General features: G+C 41.5%; 1 protein-coding gene across 2 annotated transcripts in view; it reads left to right on the top strand.

Moving 5' to 3' along the window:
* Positions 1-17,720, top strand: part of FCHSD2 (FCH and double SH3 domains 2) — a 120,596-nt gene that overhangs the window by 85,154 nt on the left and 17,722 nt on the right. The window contains exons 9-13 of one of the 2 annotated variants that reach the window (XM_036404253.1): positions 3,277-3,399; positions 7,460-7,555; positions 8,609-8,680; positions 15,995-16,111; positions 16,790-16,894. In XM_036404253.1, coding sequence (XP_036260146.1) covers positions 3,277-3,399; positions 7,460-7,555; positions 8,609-8,680; positions 15,995-16,111; positions 16,790-16,894 — 513 coding nt within the window. The remainder of the gene's footprint in view (positions 1-3,276; positions 3,400-7,459; positions 7,556-8,608; positions 8,681-15,994; positions 16,112-16,789; positions 16,895-17,720) is intronic. The other variant, XM_036404254.1, reaches the window with a different exon arrangement.

Below are 17,720 nucleotides of genomic sequence, written 5' to 3'. Positions count from 1 at the left end.
GGAATAATGGGTGTTGGGTTTTTTGATTTTCTTTTTTTTTCCCCAGTTTCCCCTCTAAGTTGTGTGATGAGAAATTTTGAAAAGACTTTTCCTTTCAAAACCTGTGATGTTCAGTGGTTTGGGTCAGAGTGTTTGTAAGTGAATGAGATTCAGCTGATAAAACCCCACGTGAATGTTAATTTATATCCTACAGTTCAGCAAGTCAAGTCTTTTGTTTTAATATGAACACATCCAGTTCGATGTAATAATTACCATTTTATAGAAAGGATAAATCCATTATTATTGCAAGTCTGGAACCAGCCAGCTCTCTGATGCTGTGGCTGATGGGATATCACCTTTTCTGTGCTTTTTAGCCTGTGTTGAGGCTGTTTTCTCAGCCTTGCCTGTGTGATATTGCAGTGAACTTCAGTTCTGGCAGCTCTCATCAGTATTTAAGAACTTCATCATATTGAAACTGCTTTTAATTAATGAAAGGAGCCAGGCTGTAATGCAGTTCTCACATGCTGACAGACCCATGTGCTCCCTGATGTTTTGCCACACTTTGCTCTGATGTCCTTTCTTAAATATCTTTATTTTTTATATCACACTGTGGGGGTTTCTGCCATCTCAGCAGAGCTGCGGTCATTGCAGGAGGAGGGGGGAAATAATGAAGTTGATATTTCTGATATTTCTCCCCGTTTTTGTTTTTTTTTTTTCTTTACTGTTCCTTGAAGTGCAGGCTGCAGCTGGACATGAATTAATGCCCAGTGCAGTTGGATGATAATTGGAGGGAATGAACACGTGTGGGGCTGGGCTGTGTGTGCCTGACATGTCTGTGTGAGCTAATTGTGGGGGCACTATTTACGGTCACTGAAGAGCAATAGGCCCTTGGCATCCTGCCTTTCAGCTGACCTATTTTAGCCATCTATCTTGGAGAGGGATCAATCACAACACACAAGTACCAACTTCTCTCCACTGGCTCTGCAGTGCACCCAGACTGTCAAAACCCAAGGCAGAGCTCAGCATTTAAGACTGAAATGTAATGACACGAGCCCTTCGTGTGGGGGTTGACATAAAAACAACATTTGGGTTTGATATGGAGCTGTGAAATTCTCTTTTATGGCATCGTGGGATGAAAAGAGTCACAGCTGCTTTGCAAACTGAGCACTTAGAATTGCTTTGCCAAATCGAAATGATTTCTTTACATTTCTTAGCAGAGTTGCACTCCAGCTCTGGTGTTTGAGCTGAAAAGCTTTAGGAACAGATAGAAGTTGACAGTTCTGTTTTGGGGGAGTTTCAGGCTCCCCGTGGTCCCCCAGGGAGAGCACAGGCAGTCTTGGCAATTTTGCCCATAATTTGTATTCTCTGTGAGCACAGGGCTGAGCTGCTGCTGGGTCTGCCTGTACTGGTTGTGAAATGAGTGCCCTTGGAATGGGGTGGTGACTCCGGCACTCGTGTGTCCCTTCAGGGCTAAAAGCACAGGGGATGTTCAAATCCTGTGAATCCCAGCAAAGCTGTGCCCACAGCAGCACAGGCAAGAACTGAACCTGTGTCTGTGTTTGGCTGCCTGCTTTCTGTGGATTTGTTGCTGGGAATTTCCTCATGTTTTCCTCAATTGGCTCTAAGCTGGTATTACATAACTCTTAAAATAAGAATTTTTTTAAATTCTACATAACAGTGTTTGGTGGAGCTGACACCACTGGCAGGAGGCTGGAGCAGTTATCCTATAGCTCTTTCCCAGCCATTCTGGGAAGTCCTTCCTGGGGCAGGGCCTCCAGGAGCTGCCCTGGCTGCTGACACCTCAATCCCAGCCGGGATGAACCCCTGAGTGCACCAGCTACAGTGAGGGGCCTTGGAAGGAATTCCCAGTTTGCCACTGGTTGGATAATGGCTTCCTGATGGCCGCAGAACTGCTAATTTTGAGGCAGATTTAATGTGTAAGGCTGGAGGAAACAATCTGTCTCTGCTAAAAATTCCTTTACACTTGGAAGGGGCAGGATGAAGTGTGTAGTGTGGATTTGGGATATCAGAATTTGGATGTGAGAATTCCAGTCCCACAATTTGATTATGTCCTCAAAGCATCCCTCACTGAAGGTGGCTGTGTGCTGCTGGGAAAACTTAGCAGAAGGAAGATCTCTTTTGTTCTTCCTGACTTCTGAGGGATTTCATGAAACCATGCAATGGTTTGGGTTGGAAGGGACCTAAAAGCTCATCCAGTTCCACCCTTGTGATGGGCAGGAACACCTTCCACTATCCCAGGCTGCTCCAAGCTCTGTCCAACACTTCCAGGATGTGTGTTTGATTTTTTGTGTCTCTTCACCTCACCTTAAACACCGGGCTTGATTTTTCAGGGCCAGAAACCATTCCTTGAGTCCTGCACAATTTCAACTCTTTCCCCCCCCCCCCTCAAATTTGCAAAATGTTTTAAATAATCAAATACAATTTTCTAGAGAAGCACATTCTTGAGTGTGTTGGAATGGAATGGAATTTCCATGAATACACTGTTTAAATGGATATCTGTAAAATATGGCCTATCTAAAAATCTATATCACATATATAAAATACATCCTGAGTTAGCTATCTAAATGACATTGTCAGTCACTTGCAAAGTCATATTTAATACAGTCATATTTAACATTTAACCTGCCCTGTGTGATGTTTTACATCATGTGTTTTTACAGCTCTTCTCACAACAGAGCTTTGGGGTTTGAACTTCGCTGTCACTGCTATGTTTGGGATAAATTTGTGTTCCTTGTTTTGTATCTCTGTGCCCAAAACAGCTGGGGATGTGTCCCTCCAGATGTTGAGTGTCCTGGCACCACTCCCTGAGGAATACTCTGGTTGGCAGCACCCGTGGCCTGGCAGTTCTGGGTATTTTCCTTTGCCCTCCGTGACATCTCCCTGAGCATTTTCCCTGCTCCAGAGCTGCTCTGCCCCTGGGAACAGCTGGATGGAGATGCTGGGATGTTGTTGCAGTGCTTTGTGCTGCCATCTAATGGAGCCCAGCACTGTCACTCCTCCTGCCAGGAGTGAAGGATTTTCTAGGTCCCTTCCCACCCAAACCAGTCTGGGGCTGTGATTGTATCAAAATGCATTTTAAGTTCCTTTTCACTTGAACAGTCTTACTCAAGATTTGTACTTCTTGCACTTTTCTTTCTGTCCACTCCTCACAGGTCTAAATCTGCTAAAAAAAATGGTGTGAGCATCTTGCAAGTCCCTTGGTGAATACTGATAAATTGTATACAGAGTTACTTCCTGCTTTTCCTGATTTTTTTTTTATTTCTTTCCTTTGTGCAGGCTCTTGATGGAAATATATATGATCACCTTAAGGATTATTTAATGGCATTCAGCAGGACTGAACTAGAGACATGCCAAGCTGTACAAAACACATTCCAGTTTTTACTGGAGACTTCCAGCAGGGTGAGTTTGAACTGAATGATGCTTTGTAACTGAATCCTTGCAGCATGGACAAATCCCCAGGCCTGAGATTTGCTTCCAAAATCATGACAGAAATGAAAGATTGTTATTTTTGGTTACTCCTGAGTGGTGTTAAGTTCAAAGGCACCAGACAGTTTTCTTGGGGAGAATTTTTCCTCTAGCACCCAGACTGCCTTCTCCTGACTGCATTTGTGCATCCAGAGATGCTCTGCTCTCCTCACTCTGCACGTTTGGGAGGGGAAATTGCAGCTGAGGGTTCTGCAGGGTGTAATCTGGAGCAAAGCCCCAGGAAACTGCTTGGATCATTCCTTAATAATTGTCTGTCAACTCAAAATCCAAGCTATTAGGCTGTTTTCTCCCTGGAATTAAGAGTGGCAAACACAGCAAACAAATTAGAGCCCTGTTGTAGACGTGGTTTGTTTGTTTTGTGGAGCTGCCAGACTGAGAGAGGCGTGATCGCTTCCAGGGTGATTTTGATACTTAAATAATTCATCTGCTGGGCTAAAAGAAGGAAAAAAAATTGCCATTGAGCTCAGAAAAAGCTGCTTTGGTGCAGTCATAATATTCCTTTTTACGTTTCCCTTACCCACCCACCCAGAAACAGAGCTCATTCACACAGAGATCTGGAGCAAAAGCTTATTTAACACATTCCTTATTTACCTCCAAGCAAGTGATCTCACACCTTCAGAGATCTAAAGGGAGGGCATGAAAATGGGCTTCACCTTCAGCTTTGAATTTACTTGGCAGCAACTGTAAAAATAATCAAAACACCATTTTCTCTTCAGTTGTAGAAGGAGTTTCAATAATTTACCTTGGGGTGTATTATTCAGGTCTGCTTCAAATACCTTCCCCAGAAATGCTGGCTTGGAATCTTGCAGCTAAACAGGCTTCTGTATAATGTCTGCATAATTAATTTTTCACTGTTGTATCAGATCCTTTGTGTTCAGAATGCTCAGAGAGCTGCTGCTTGGGACTTTGATCCAATTCTAAGCTGCCATATCCAAACATTTCCTTGGAGCAGGAATCCTTTCCTCAGATATTTGTGTGTGCTGAGGTTGGGGTGCTTCAGAGAGCTCCAGGTCTGGCTGATTTTAAACAACCACCAAGTCAGGCTGTGTGTGTGAGCTGTGTTTTTGTTTTATTCCATGGGCACAATGCCTGGAGAAGGGACAGAAGTGTAAATCCAGCTAGCAGGTCTCAACAGGGCTGTTACAACTGGTTTCTACAACTCCATTTGCTTCTCTCTTTGTGCTTCAGGAATGTGGAGAAGACAAATTTGTGTTGCTTTGCTACTGAAGAAATGTGCTTTTCTCTGAATATATTGACTGGTGGATTTTTCCACAGACTTTGCTTATCCTTTCTTTCCATAACAGGTTGCAGTAATCAGCCCCAAAAAAAAAAGAACCCAGAAAAAACAATTTTCTCTCCACCAAAACCCATCCGTGTCTTTCAAAAGCAGCTTGAGTTGTTAAACATGTAATAAATTTGTAGCAATTTAGAATAAACCTGTCATCAAAGCAAAGGTTTTAAATATTTATTGGGGGTTTTGAATGCTTCACCTGTTCTTTGTTAGTTTGCAGTACAAGCTTGGCAGGCTTTGCTTAAAAGAGACACTTCAGGTCATTGGGAGGAATATTTTTGCTCTTCCATCTGAACTCCATTTCTGTTTGCAGGATGGAATTAAATTGTATTTGCTTTAGGAGGACACAAATTGCTTCACACAAGTGCCAGGGATGGCTCCTTGGATGGGCAGGGCTGGCTGTCACCTCATGTGATGCAGATTGAGAGAAACCGCTAAAAAACAGATTTTGTGTATAAAATGCTGTTTTTTCATAGTTTTATCGTTGTTGGTTCGAGCTTAGGAGATTTTATTACTCCTGGGTCAGGGTGGCCATTGTCATTCCTCTGACACTGGAATGGGAACACTGACCCCAAAGGGGACAGGGACAGATGGGATTTTGGGAAGGAATTGTTCCCTGTGAGGGTGGGGAGCCCCTGGCACAGGGTGTTCAGAGAAGCTGTGGCTGCCCCTGGATCCCTGGGAGTGCCCCAGGCCTGGTTGGACAGGGCTTGGAGCAGCCTGGGACAGTGGAAGCTGTCCCTGATGCCCATGAGAAGGGGTGGAATAAGATGATTTTCTAGGTCCTTTCCCACCCAAACCACTCTGGGGCTGTGATTTTATCAAAATACAATTTAGGTTCCCTTTCAAGACACCTTACTCAAGACTTGTACTTCTTGCACCTCTCTTTTGGGAAAAAAAAAATCTTATTTTCTTTGGAATATTTTCTGAAATTCCAAATTTGCTGTTTTCAGTAACATTTCTGTGAGGTTTCTGGTAAGAGAGCAAATAATTTCCTTTATGCACATCTCTAACTGTGCCTTGTTTCTGCATATGGGGTATATTCAGTGTTTGATTTCAGGTCTGTTGTAACCTGTCAATTGACATTGACTTCAGAAAGAAACCATGTAAAAACATTGATTTAATTACTGAATAACAGGAAATCTATTTGAAAAAGTTGCAGCTTAATCCCAAGGATACAGTGTTGCTTTGGAGTATTTTTATTATCTTTTTTATCAAGTGTCCAATATTTTGTGCAAATGCAGGATTTCATGTGCTGGGCTTGCACATCCTCCCAGACCTCCTGTTCTGATAAAGTTGTTTTCATTTTTAACAACTTATTGTGGCTTTGAGGGCAAATCTCCTAGGAGTGATGTTGGAAAAATGAGATTTCTGCTGTGAACTGATTTGCTTGGGAGTCAAATTTCTGTGGGGAAAGCACATAAAAATATCTGTGGAGGTTTTCACATCCTCAGTAACTTTATTCTGGGGGGAGGTTTCCTAATTGAAGTTAAAATAGCTCCACATATTTGGCATGGCCCAGGGTTGTGTGCTATGGTCAGTGTTCACATGGATCTAAAGGACAATTCAATGGAATAGCTGCTTAAATTAAATTATTTTCATGCCAGATCAGTGCTGAGCATCCTCTGAAGCTGCAGATGTTTCCTTCTTTAGTATTTTCTGAATTTCTATTTCTGGGAATTCGTGATGCAAATCCCTGTCTGTTTTCTCCCCATTTGAGTGTGTTTATGTTCAACTGCTCAAATTGGAGCAGTAATTATGTACTTTTCTGGTTTAGATGAGTGTGTTATTGGCCCTGGAGGACTATTTACTTTCTTTAACTGGAGATTAATTTTTTACAGTTCAGTATTTCAGCAACACAAGCATCAACATTTTGCTGCATTAGTGAACAAGTTTTATTTCCCATTGTCCACGCAGCACAGAGTTCTTGGTCATGCACAATGCTGCTATTTCTGGATAATAAATACCATCTTTATTATCTCCTTTGTACATGTAAACCCCCAGTTTGGTAATAAATTGATATAATTTTGATGCATTTTCATCAATTGAGGCAGTGAATGCTCTGTAAGAGTTCTTCAACCACTGATCCTATTTTTTCATCTTGCAATCACTGGGTATTTCTTTGTAAATCTGTGTAAATTGTGACATAAGAGGTTTGTTTAGGGATCTGTGTCATGCTGCCTGAAACGTATCATTAAACAAATTTGGGAGCTGAAGGAGTTTTGCTTCAGCAAAATGCAAGCTTGGAGAGTTTTCTCTGAAAGCAATTTAATAAAGAGAGATGAAGTTTGTAACTGATTTTGGATGCATTATTCCAAATAAGTCTTTTCAGCTCCCACAATTAATAATTTCTGCCAAATTAAGACTTTTCATCTCAAGAAAGAGCAGTGCACAGGAAATTACCTGTAAGAGGAGGGGAAAATATTTATGGCAGCGACAACCTATTCAGTAGTTGGTGGTTTTCCTCTATTTTGTAGGTAAATGTCAGGGATATTTTAGGTCCTTGTCACCCCTGTGTGTCCTGCCAGGGCCTCTGAACAACTCAGGTCCTCAATTCCCTGCTGGTGCACCCAAACTTCTGCTGCAGGTTTAATCTCAGTTGGAAACTGTGCTGGTTTTGCTCTCCAGCTGTTTTTCAGTTCACCAAACAAGGAGTCTAAATAAACCTTTTTCTTTCCTCAGGTGGTGCGGGATTACAACCTCCAGCTGTTCCTGCAGGAGAACTCCGTGTTCCACAAACCTCAGCCTTTCCAGTTCCAGCCCAGTGACAGCGACACTGTAAGAGCCCTGTGAATCCCTGCAGTCACTTGCTCTTGCTCTGTTTTAAAGCAGATTGTTCTAAATGGGGAAGAGAATCACTGGTATCCCGGTCTGATTTAACCTCGTGCTGGTATTTTTGGGAAAGAAAGGGAGAGTGGCCTGGTTGCAGGAGGTGGGTGATGGTAAAAAAAGCATCAAATAGGCTCTATATCACCCACAAAAGAGCAGAATCTTTTTTTGGCTTCCAGGTTGTGACTAACAGTCCTCTGTTTCACTGCTTTCAACCTAATTCCTACTAAATTTTCTTGCCTTTTTATCCTGCTGGTGAGAGTCTCATAATATTCACTAATACTGGGTTACAGCTGTGCCAAAGAAAGTGTCCCTGTACACCTAAATTGCTCAAGGAATACTTAGAGATACATATAGAGAGTGTTACTAAAAATAATACTGTTAAAACACTGCATTCCAAAATAATATGCAAGAATCTTATCTCGGTTTCTGTGTTGCTTCCAAAGCAATCATTAATGACATTAAAAGTGGGTGAATCAGAGTATGTAAGTGCATTTCCAAACAGCACCTTGATTAAAGTGGATTCTTGATGTCCCATTGACATTACTGATGGTATTTTAAGAAACAGCTGTTTAAAATAGGTTTGGATCTTTGAAGCATATAAACTTTTTCTGACTTGAATTCTTTATTGAACTGATTTAGGCAGTCCTGATCTGCATTCAAGTAATTCAGATCAAGACCTGCATAAGGGTGACTTTCCCAGTCACCCTGACATCTCTGACTGGCTCTCCTTTGTATTTCCCTTATGGCAAACTCTGATTTTGATTTTTATTCCAGAAAGAGTCAGTTATTCCCATAAATAAATGTTTGGACAATGCTCTTGGGTGAGATTGTTGGGGTGTCTGTGCAGGATAGGAGGGTGCTGATGGGTCCCTTCCAACTCAGGATATTCTGTGATAAATTTTAGGTTGTTCTTGGTAACAGTGAGCAGAATCTTTCTGTGTCTTTGCCTCTCTAACCTTTGCTGCTGTGTTCTCATCCCTGTGCACTCCCTGCATCCAGAGTTTTAATGCAGTTCAGCTGGTGGAGATTGAGCCCTCACCTGTCAGTGCTATGAGAATGACCATAGCAGAGGTACCTGGGGGTGTTTCTGGTCAGCCCTGTGTTATCCCCGTGCATGTGGGATGCTGAATTTACACTCTGGACAGGTGGCAACAGAATGCACAATCCCTATCTATATAACACAGAAAAGGTAAAAAAAAAAAGCTTTTTTCACAATGAGACTTCAAGGAGGAAAAATCAATTTAAGGGTGTTATTAGTGGGGGGCAGCTTCACACTTCTCCTTTTGTAATTGATATTCTAATCAATTTGGGGGTTTGTAATTGATATTCTAATCTGCTGGGACATGAATTAAAATTTCACAGCTCAAGACAGTGCTGTGTGAAATTGGTTGCTGCTCCTGCGTGAGAGGGAAAGGTGTGAGAGCTGCAGGCTCTGAGTGCACTGCTGAAATGCAGCCCCATTGCTGATTCATTTGGCTCTTTTTCCAGAGGCCCATCCCCAGGAGAGCTGGAAGTCTCTCCCAGTAAACTCCCCAGTGTGAGGAATGCCAGGATTCTGTGCCATGGCACTTGTGTGGGCTCACGGGGTCCACGTGTGCTCCTGGTGCTGCCTCACTCCAGGAATTTTTGGGAAGCACTGAATGGGTCCTTCATGTCTCAGTTCCTCCTCCTTTGCTTGCTTAATTCCCTTGGGCTGCAGAATTCCTGCATTTCCTCAGTGCTCTGCAGCTTTTTAATCTTCAGCTGCTTAGGCTGTAACCAATTTTCCCCAACATAATTCAATTATGCTTCTTTAGGATCCATGTAATTCTGCTCGCCTGACAGGATCCTACCTGGGCAATCCCATTTTTAATGAATAAGTACAAGAGAATGAAGGCTCTTGCTCAGGCTTTTGAATTGGTCAGAAATTGGGTGTTTTCTAATTGATGGAGGCAACATTTAATTGCAGGAGAACAATCACCAAGCATTCTTTTGCCACATGTTCTGTTTCTAGATGTTTTGCAGAGATTTCTCCGTTGGCTTTTAATTTCTGTGGGTTTTGCATGATAATTTTCACACCAAGGACTGAAAGAAAAAAGTGGAGTCATAAATACATCTCATCAAAAATTTAATATGAACCTTTCCCAAGAACAAGTTGTAGGCTCTCTTCAGGCTCATCCACTGGGACTGGGCTCAAAATTCAGAGTCTTTAAGTATTGCTGGAATGGAGTTGTGAGGGCTGTAGGCAGGAGGAATGTTATAAACAATATGGATGTGGAGCTCTGAATGGAGAGATCTGAATTCTGGTAGAAATTCCACTTTTCCATGGTCCATCCCAAACTTCTGTTTTATTACCAGGATTTCTGTGCAATCCTTGAGTCAGGGACAGCCCAATTTCCTTCCAAAGTGATCCCAACATGCACATTCAGAGCCTGCAAAAGAGTCTGCTCCTAAGAAAGGAAGGAATTAAACAATTTTCCATCAACTTCCAGGATTCTTGATCCCAAAAATCCCAGTTGCTCTAGGCAAAATGTACACTTGAGTGCCCACAAAGAGAAAACCACTTCAAAATGTTTTACAGCAATCAGGTATTTTCCTTTATCTTAAAAAATTGATTTGAACTGGAATTTAATCTGTTGTTGATATTACTGAATTACTTAAATTATTTCATTGTCTTGGTTCATTTTGATGGACATAAATTCTTATTTTTAAAAAGAAAGTTTTCCCAAAAATCCCTAAAAGAAACCACTTACCCTTAAAGAAATGGTTTGTTTTAAAAATACTCAGAAAGAAACAATTGATCGGTTCCTAGCAAGCTTTAATCCTGTCCAGAAAAGAATTCCCAACATGGATTTATAGCCAGCAAAGCAGAGAATAGCAAAGAATATTTTAAAATTCCTTTATCCTCCCAAGGAAATGCACTCAGCACATCTTGGCCTTCCACAGAGGCTGCTGTGGTTCTCCAGTTTCATCATGCCCCATCCTCCCACAAGGGAAGGGAGATTTCTGAATTCCACAGAAATCCAGCGTGTGAAAAATGCTGCCCTGTGCTCACAGATAAGCCACGAGAACAGGGCAGAAGAGAAAGGAAATTGGCAGAAGAGAAATGAAATTTCTGTTTCCTGCTTGGAAAAGCTGCTTTTTCCTTGATCCCAGGGTTATCACGTGAGAAAGGGAGGCAGGTGACACAGAAGTGTCCCTGGAACGGGAGGAGAAGGGCTCTGGAAAGCTGACATTTCATTTTTGGGGTCTTTTTCCTGTTTTTTATTCACTGTTTCCTCAGAGAACGTGAGGAAAACCTGTGGCCCAGCTGATTTCTCCCACAGCTTCTTGACATGAAAATAATCTTATTTTTTCCCTCTCAATTTGCACAAAAACACCTCAGGAAGTTCAGAGGAAAGTTTTGTTGTTTCCCCCCCATGTAACTTGGCTGTTTTATGGGCAGATTGTGAAAATAGAGATGAATTTCTCTTCACTCTCAGAAGAACATCTTGAAATTTCTCAGCATCTTCTATGAAGGAATTTTATATAGGTTACATTAAAAGAGCCCATATTTCTATATTTACAATGTTATGTACATTTAATACCAGAACAGACCAGGTTTAAGTATAACTTTCTTGAACCTAAACCTAAAAAAAAAAAATTAAAGTTATTATTTAATTTCATCAACCTTTTAATACTGGAACGGACTGATTTTAAGTATAACCTTTTTGGGGCTAATATATAATACAAAGAAGTAATTATTTAATTTTATTCAGAATTAGGAGTTCTTTTTGAGGAGAATTACAGCCAATTCAGGTAAAGAAATGATCAGTGGGTGTGAGTGGGCAAAGCTCTGCCTTCCTTCTATGACTGGACCCATCTTGTGCCTGTCTAAAACTGATTTTATTTAGTCCCTCCCACCCCAGTTGTGCTTAAAATAAGATCTGAGATCTGCTATTTATATTTGAGGTTGATACTGAAGAAAAAGGAAAGTTTTGGATCTACTGGGGATTTAACTTAGGTTGAATGTGAGGATCATTTCTGATTTTCTCCTAAGTATAATGAGCTGGAATTAGCTCCCAATCTAATGGATTTTATTTTAATTTTCACTGCCTAATTGATTTTAATTTGCACCACCTAATTTTAATTTAGAGAGCACACAGAATTCTTTGGCTTCAAGTAGTCAGGAAACAAAATTTAAGCAAAGCTCTGAGTATTTTCTAACAATGAAAATCAGAGAGCACAAGTTGCTCTTCTGGAAAGAAGTGGCCATTTCAGAAATTTGTTTATAATGCATTGAAAATATTCACAGAATCAATTTTTCTGGGTCAAACTTGATTTTAAAAGTCCTTTTTTTGCCTCGGGTTACCTAATGAGGGCAATTTTTCCATATTTCTAGTCCTAATAGATTTTTGGAAAAATTGGCTGGGAATGCAGCTACTGTGAGAGCTGAGGCAAATGAGGATAATTATGAGGGTGAGAATAGAAGTAAATGAACAAAAATACTCTGCACTCTAATTTCAAGATTAATTTCAGTGAGAACAATAAAAACTTTAAAAATAAATAAGATTCAAATTAATTTTATCAAAAGGGTTGTGCTTTTCATCTCTTGTATGCAACAGAAGTTCTTAATGCAGAAACATCAAGGCCTAGAAATAACAAAGCTGTGTTGATCAGTGATATTTAATAAAAGTCAATAATTTTAAGATTCTTAACTTCCAAAACAAAGCCAAAAAAACTGAAACAAACGAAAAAACCCAAAACCCAAACCAAAACAAAAAAACCAAAACAAAACATCCCTGCCTGGTCTGTTTCCTTTCCTTCTACAGCCCCCTCATCAACTTACTAGATTTATATAATATTGTCTAGTATCAATAATATATTATGGATTTGTTGGTTTAAAAAGCAGCATGTGGTTCTATAAAGCAGCAATAATTGGTTGATTTGAATTTAGCTTTATTGTAACATATATGTGATAATAATATCAATATATCATATCATATATGTGATAATAGTAGTGGATTTAAGTCCTTTTCTGTTATTCCGAGGGGGAAAAAAATCCCCTTTATGCAAAAAAAAAATCTTAATTTTTAAAGATGAGGAGTGTCCAGTTTGAATTGTTGGAAATTGACTGAAACATGAGTCAGCCCCAGCTCACTCTTGGCTAAATTAAAATTAAATGAATTCAGCAACAAGAGACTGAAAGGAGCCCCAAAGTTGGCTCACGATTTTCTCAGAACTGCTGAGTTTAGCAGTGAGTTGTGTGAAAAATGTCATGCGTGTTCCTTCCTCCTCCCCAGAGCATTCCTCTGCAGCATTGGCATGGAAACTTCTTGTTTTCACCTCTCTTTAAAAGACATGCCTGGTTTTTAGCTGTGTTTTATGTCGGTGCTTTGCATGCAATAAATGTCCTCTGCTTTTTGCCTTGCTAGAAGTGAACTTTTTTAGGCTTCAGCCACAAAAATAAGGAACTTTGAGGCTCAAGATTTGATTTTTTTTTTGCTTTCAAGACAGCACTGTGCCATCTGCATCCGGATATAACCAGATAAATAAGAATACAGGCTGAGTTTGGCCTGTTGGGAGGCAAATCCTGCACCTGCACCAACATTTCAGACCAAAATGGAGAAGTGACATTTGGCTGCAGCCTGACTGCTTTTGTTAATTTAAGAAGCAGCATTGCTGCTCCTGAGCTTTTTAGCTGCTTGGAGCCATCCAGAAGTTTCTGTTTGGTTTACTGATCGAATTTTTAGCACTAAACACTGTTTTTGTTGTAACCCAAGCCCTGAGGGAGCAGCAGGGTGTCCGTCTATGTTTAGCTCAGGTTTTCTGTCTCTGCCTTCATTCCTTGGCCACCAGAATGGGTTTGGTTTCTCTCTCTTTTTGGAAGAGGTTAAACTGAGGCATTCCAGGCCTGAAAACACTTCAGCTTCATGGAGTAAATCAGGATCAGACCCTTCAGTTCCTCCATCTTCTTCCCTGCAATTTGGGCTTTAATGTCCACAGCAGATAAATCTGGTTTAGCTCCTTTCTTCTCACCTAGTTAATGGTTTTCATTTTCTTGATGTTCCTGTCCAGTCTGTCTTTCCGTGAAGGTACAGAATTCAGGCTTTTCATTGCCACATTTTTATTTTTGTTTTATTTTTAGAACTTTAGACAAGGGTGAGGTCTGCCTGGGTGCAATACTGCTTTATAAATAACTAATAAAAGTCTGATCCTACAAAATTCCTTTGTTTTTTAGTAAGCCTTAAAGAATAGCCACAAAGTCCACATTCATTTTTCTGGTCAAGTGCTTTTGATTATAAATAGACTAAAACCCAAAATCACACTTGGGGTAATGGAGAAGATTATCAAGTGACTTAAAAGTTTGGATTCTTTCCATATGAAAATGAGCTGTTGAGTAGGAGCAAGAGCAGTGGGACCACTGAAATATGTTATGGGCTGTTTTCACTCTCAGATGCTTGATAGGGAAGAGGGAATGTCAAAGATTTTGCTCAGGTTTAGGCTCAGGTGGAAGCTGTGGAAGAAGCTGTGGGGAAAAAACTGAGGTGAAATGTTACCTTAAGGATTGGATGTGCCTAAATAAATCCATGTGTTGTTTCCTTCAAGTTTACAATGGAGTAGCTTAACAGAGGTAATTAAAGAAGTCAGTAATGAATGAATATGATTCTCTAAATCCACCTCAAGAAAAGCCAATTTACTAATTAAATTGAGGGGATGGCTGGAGAGATCCTCACCTGAAGCTTCACCTTCTGACCTGATCATCCCAGGGCTGGCCCTGTGCCTGTACCTCTCCTCTTCCTCTTCTGGGCTGCTCCACACCTTGCCTGACAATTCCCTGTGCTTGGAAAAGAACTCTGGCTGGCATTTCAGACACTCAGAATAAAGGCCAGGTTCATTTTTGGCAAAGAACTTCACTGAACAAGTAATGAGCAGAACCAACTTTGCCTCTTTTTCGGTTATTATCCCCTGATAGGCTGTCAACCAAAGGTAGTAATTTTTGTCTCTTCCATGAGGCCAGGAAAATCTTGTTTTCAGAATTATTTCAGTTTGCCTCCTGGTGTCTCTTGGTTTTACCCCAGTCTGTGCCAAATGCTGGTGTAGATGATTGAACTCTCATCCTTCCTTGACACAAATCATTCCACTTTTCCTGCTAAGATACCTGATAACAGCATCTCTTATTCTGCAACAGCTGGAGGCTTCCCAGCTACCCTGAAAATAATTCCATGTCTTTAAGCTCTCTTACCCTTTTCCGATGGCTAACCTTGGATTTCTCCTGCCTAAACAACCTTTTCGTCCTTCTGGGCTTTTTCTCTAGTTTCAAACTCCACCTGATGAAGAAAAATGGTGTCATTTGAACCACGCAGAGTGAGAAATTTGTGACACAGGCATTTATTTCACACTATAACAGCTCTGTGCATATTCTCTCTTCTTGAGTCAGTTTATAAGGGATTTTTTTAGTGGATCTCGAAGGCTGGGAAGAATTATGTCAGGACTTGTGATAAAAAGGAGTGTAGGGGGTTGTGGATTGCAGTGACTGGATCAGGGAAAGAAGTCACAGGGACTGATTGAGGTTGGAAGGGATCTCTGGAGGTTGTCTGGTCCAGAGCTGGTTGTCCAGGACTGTATCCAGGTGGCTTTTGGATATCTTCAATGATGGAAGATGATTCTGTGATTCTGTTACAAATGGAAATGATGGAAAGATTGGGAATGATTTCAGTAATTCCATGCTGGAAAATGTTCCCGCTCTGTTCAGCCTGTAGACAGCAGAGAACTATTTCATCTTGCTCTAGTTGGAACTTCTTGAAGGGGATAATTTTACTTTTTGTCATTGACACAACAAAAGCAGGAATAATATGGAATAATATCAAAAATGTGATTGGAAATTTCAGACTCTGTTTTGCAGACACAAACATTTTTGGACAGAAACTGCCATGCTGAACTAAAATATTTGATGGCTTTGTGGTTTGATCACAATTTACAAAGAATGAGCCCCTGGTTATGTGGTGGGGCCCTGGCACGGGGTGCCCAAGGAAGCTGTGGCTGCTCCATCCCTGGAAGTGTCCAAGGCCAGGTTGGACAGGGCTTGGAGCATTGTGGGACAGTGGAAGGTGGTGTGGAGAGGTGCTGGGTGGGCTTTTAAAGTCTCTTCTATCCCAAACCATTCTGTGATTCCATCATCTTTGCTTCCTGCAATGCCTGTTTACTTTGGAAACTGAATTATTGTGAACTTTTGGCTTTTGGAGTTGCCTTCCCACAATCTGGTCCCATCCCAAAGTTCACCAGGAAGTTCTTGTCGCACCTTCCTTGTTTCATAAGAAACAAGACCCCAGGCTGATAAATGTGGCACAAAGTTACCCTGTAGGCCAGCACAGAGGCAGCCCAGGGTCTGGGCCATCATAGCTCATCCCTTGTTGCCCGTTCCAGAGCCGGCAGCTGGAGTCAGAGACGGGAACCACCGAGGAGCACAGCCTGAACAAGGAGGCGCGGAAATGGGCGACGCGCGTGGCCCGCGAGCACAAGAACATCGTCCACAGCCAGAGGGTAGGTCTGGGACAGGCACATCCCTTGGGACAGGAGCTGCTGCCAGCACCAGGGACTCACCTGGGGCCTCCCCTCACATGGCTGTCAAAAGTCAGTTCCACACTGGGAAAATGCATGAGGAATTGGCCCTTAAATCTAATGCGATGACGCAAAATTAGATGGGAATTGATAAATTTATTTCTTTGTCTGTGGCTGAGTGCTGAAGAGCCAAGGGCTATGTTTTGGAATGTATTAAATGTGTCTTTTAGGAGGGAGAATAAAGACAAAAGTTTTTTGCTCTTCCCCCAAAAGATCAAGCCATGAAGAAGTCTGCTGTGCTTTCACCACACCCTGCCCAGTTTCCTGGTGTTCCATACAATTCCAGCTCCTGAGCACAGCATCAGCTGGAGAAAAACAACATCCAGAATGCTCTCACATCTCTGGGAAGGCTTCAGGGAGACCTTAGTGCCCCTTCCAGTGCCTAAAGGGGCTCCGAGACAGTGGGAGAGGGATTTGGGACAAGGAGTGGAGGGACAGGACACAGGGAATGGCCAGAGAGCAGCGTTGAGAGTAATCACCTTTTATTTCCTGGGATGGACCTTTGTCAGCCAACCCCAGCATCCAAACAGTAACTGATTGTCACAAATTCCTGTCTTTGGCATTTACTGCACCTGTGGTGTGTGTTCTTGTTCCTGGCAGACCCTGGAAGAGCTGGAGTGCCACGGGCCCGTGATGTCCGAGCAAACCCGAGCGGAACTGGAGCAGAAAATAGATGAAGCCAGGGAGAGCATTCGCAAGGCTGAGGTACAAAGGAAATTATTTTGGCATTTTCACTTCCCTCCCACAGGTAGATATTGGTTACAACTTCATTTGGTTGGTGGAAATGTGTATTTTTAGCATCAAAACCCAGGGAGTTTTAAGATTTTTTTTCTTCATTTGGTATTTGTCAAATCACTGAATGAACTTCATGAAAGTTCAGATCAGAAGAGTGATATTAAAACATCTCCTGATGAAGAATGAGTCCTCTTGCTGCATTTTTCACTGTCAAAGGTCAAGAATCTCTATATTTAGGGGTTTTATCTGAAACAGACTGAAGAACTATCTCATTGTTTTTTACTAATTTCCTTCTGCCTGAATGAATGAATACCAGAAAATGGTGACTTTATCTGACTTCATATTTTCGGGTTCTAGAGCTGCCACGTGTTGTTGTGGTGGGTTTTGATACACTAACTAAATCTGAGTGTTGATGAGAAAACATTGGAAATAATCCTTGTATCTCTAATTTTAGTGTGAGGTGCTTTTAAAGGGTTACTGAGGTTTTTGAGACCTGTTGTGGGTTAAGACTCATGACAAAATGAACTTCTTATTTGGCTGCCAGTGTTGGGCTGGTAAAAGTGAACTGTTTTCATGGCCACTGACTGAAAAATCCCATTGCAGGCAGCAGGATCAGATCTGCTGGGTTTTGGGTGAGTGGGTTGCTTAATTAAAACTGTAGGAGAAACCTAATTGTTTCAGTGAACTGCTTCTCATACCTCAGAGTACCTGATGTAATTAGGAATGTGATTTACAGGTGAAGGGGTTGGAAAATACAGAGCAAAATTACTCCTCCTCCTGGCAGGAGAACTATCAG

The sequence above is a fragment of the Molothrus ater genome, chromosome 2 (assembly GCF_012460135.2).
Source record: "Molothrus ater isolate BHLD 08-10-18 breed brown headed cowbird chromosome 2, BPBGC_Mater_1.1, whole genome shotgun sequence".
Lineage (NCBI taxonomy): Eukaryota > Metazoa > Chordata > Aves > Passeriformes > Icteridae > Molothrus > Molothrus ater.
This window is presented reverse-complemented; position numbering and strand designations above follow the sequence as displayed.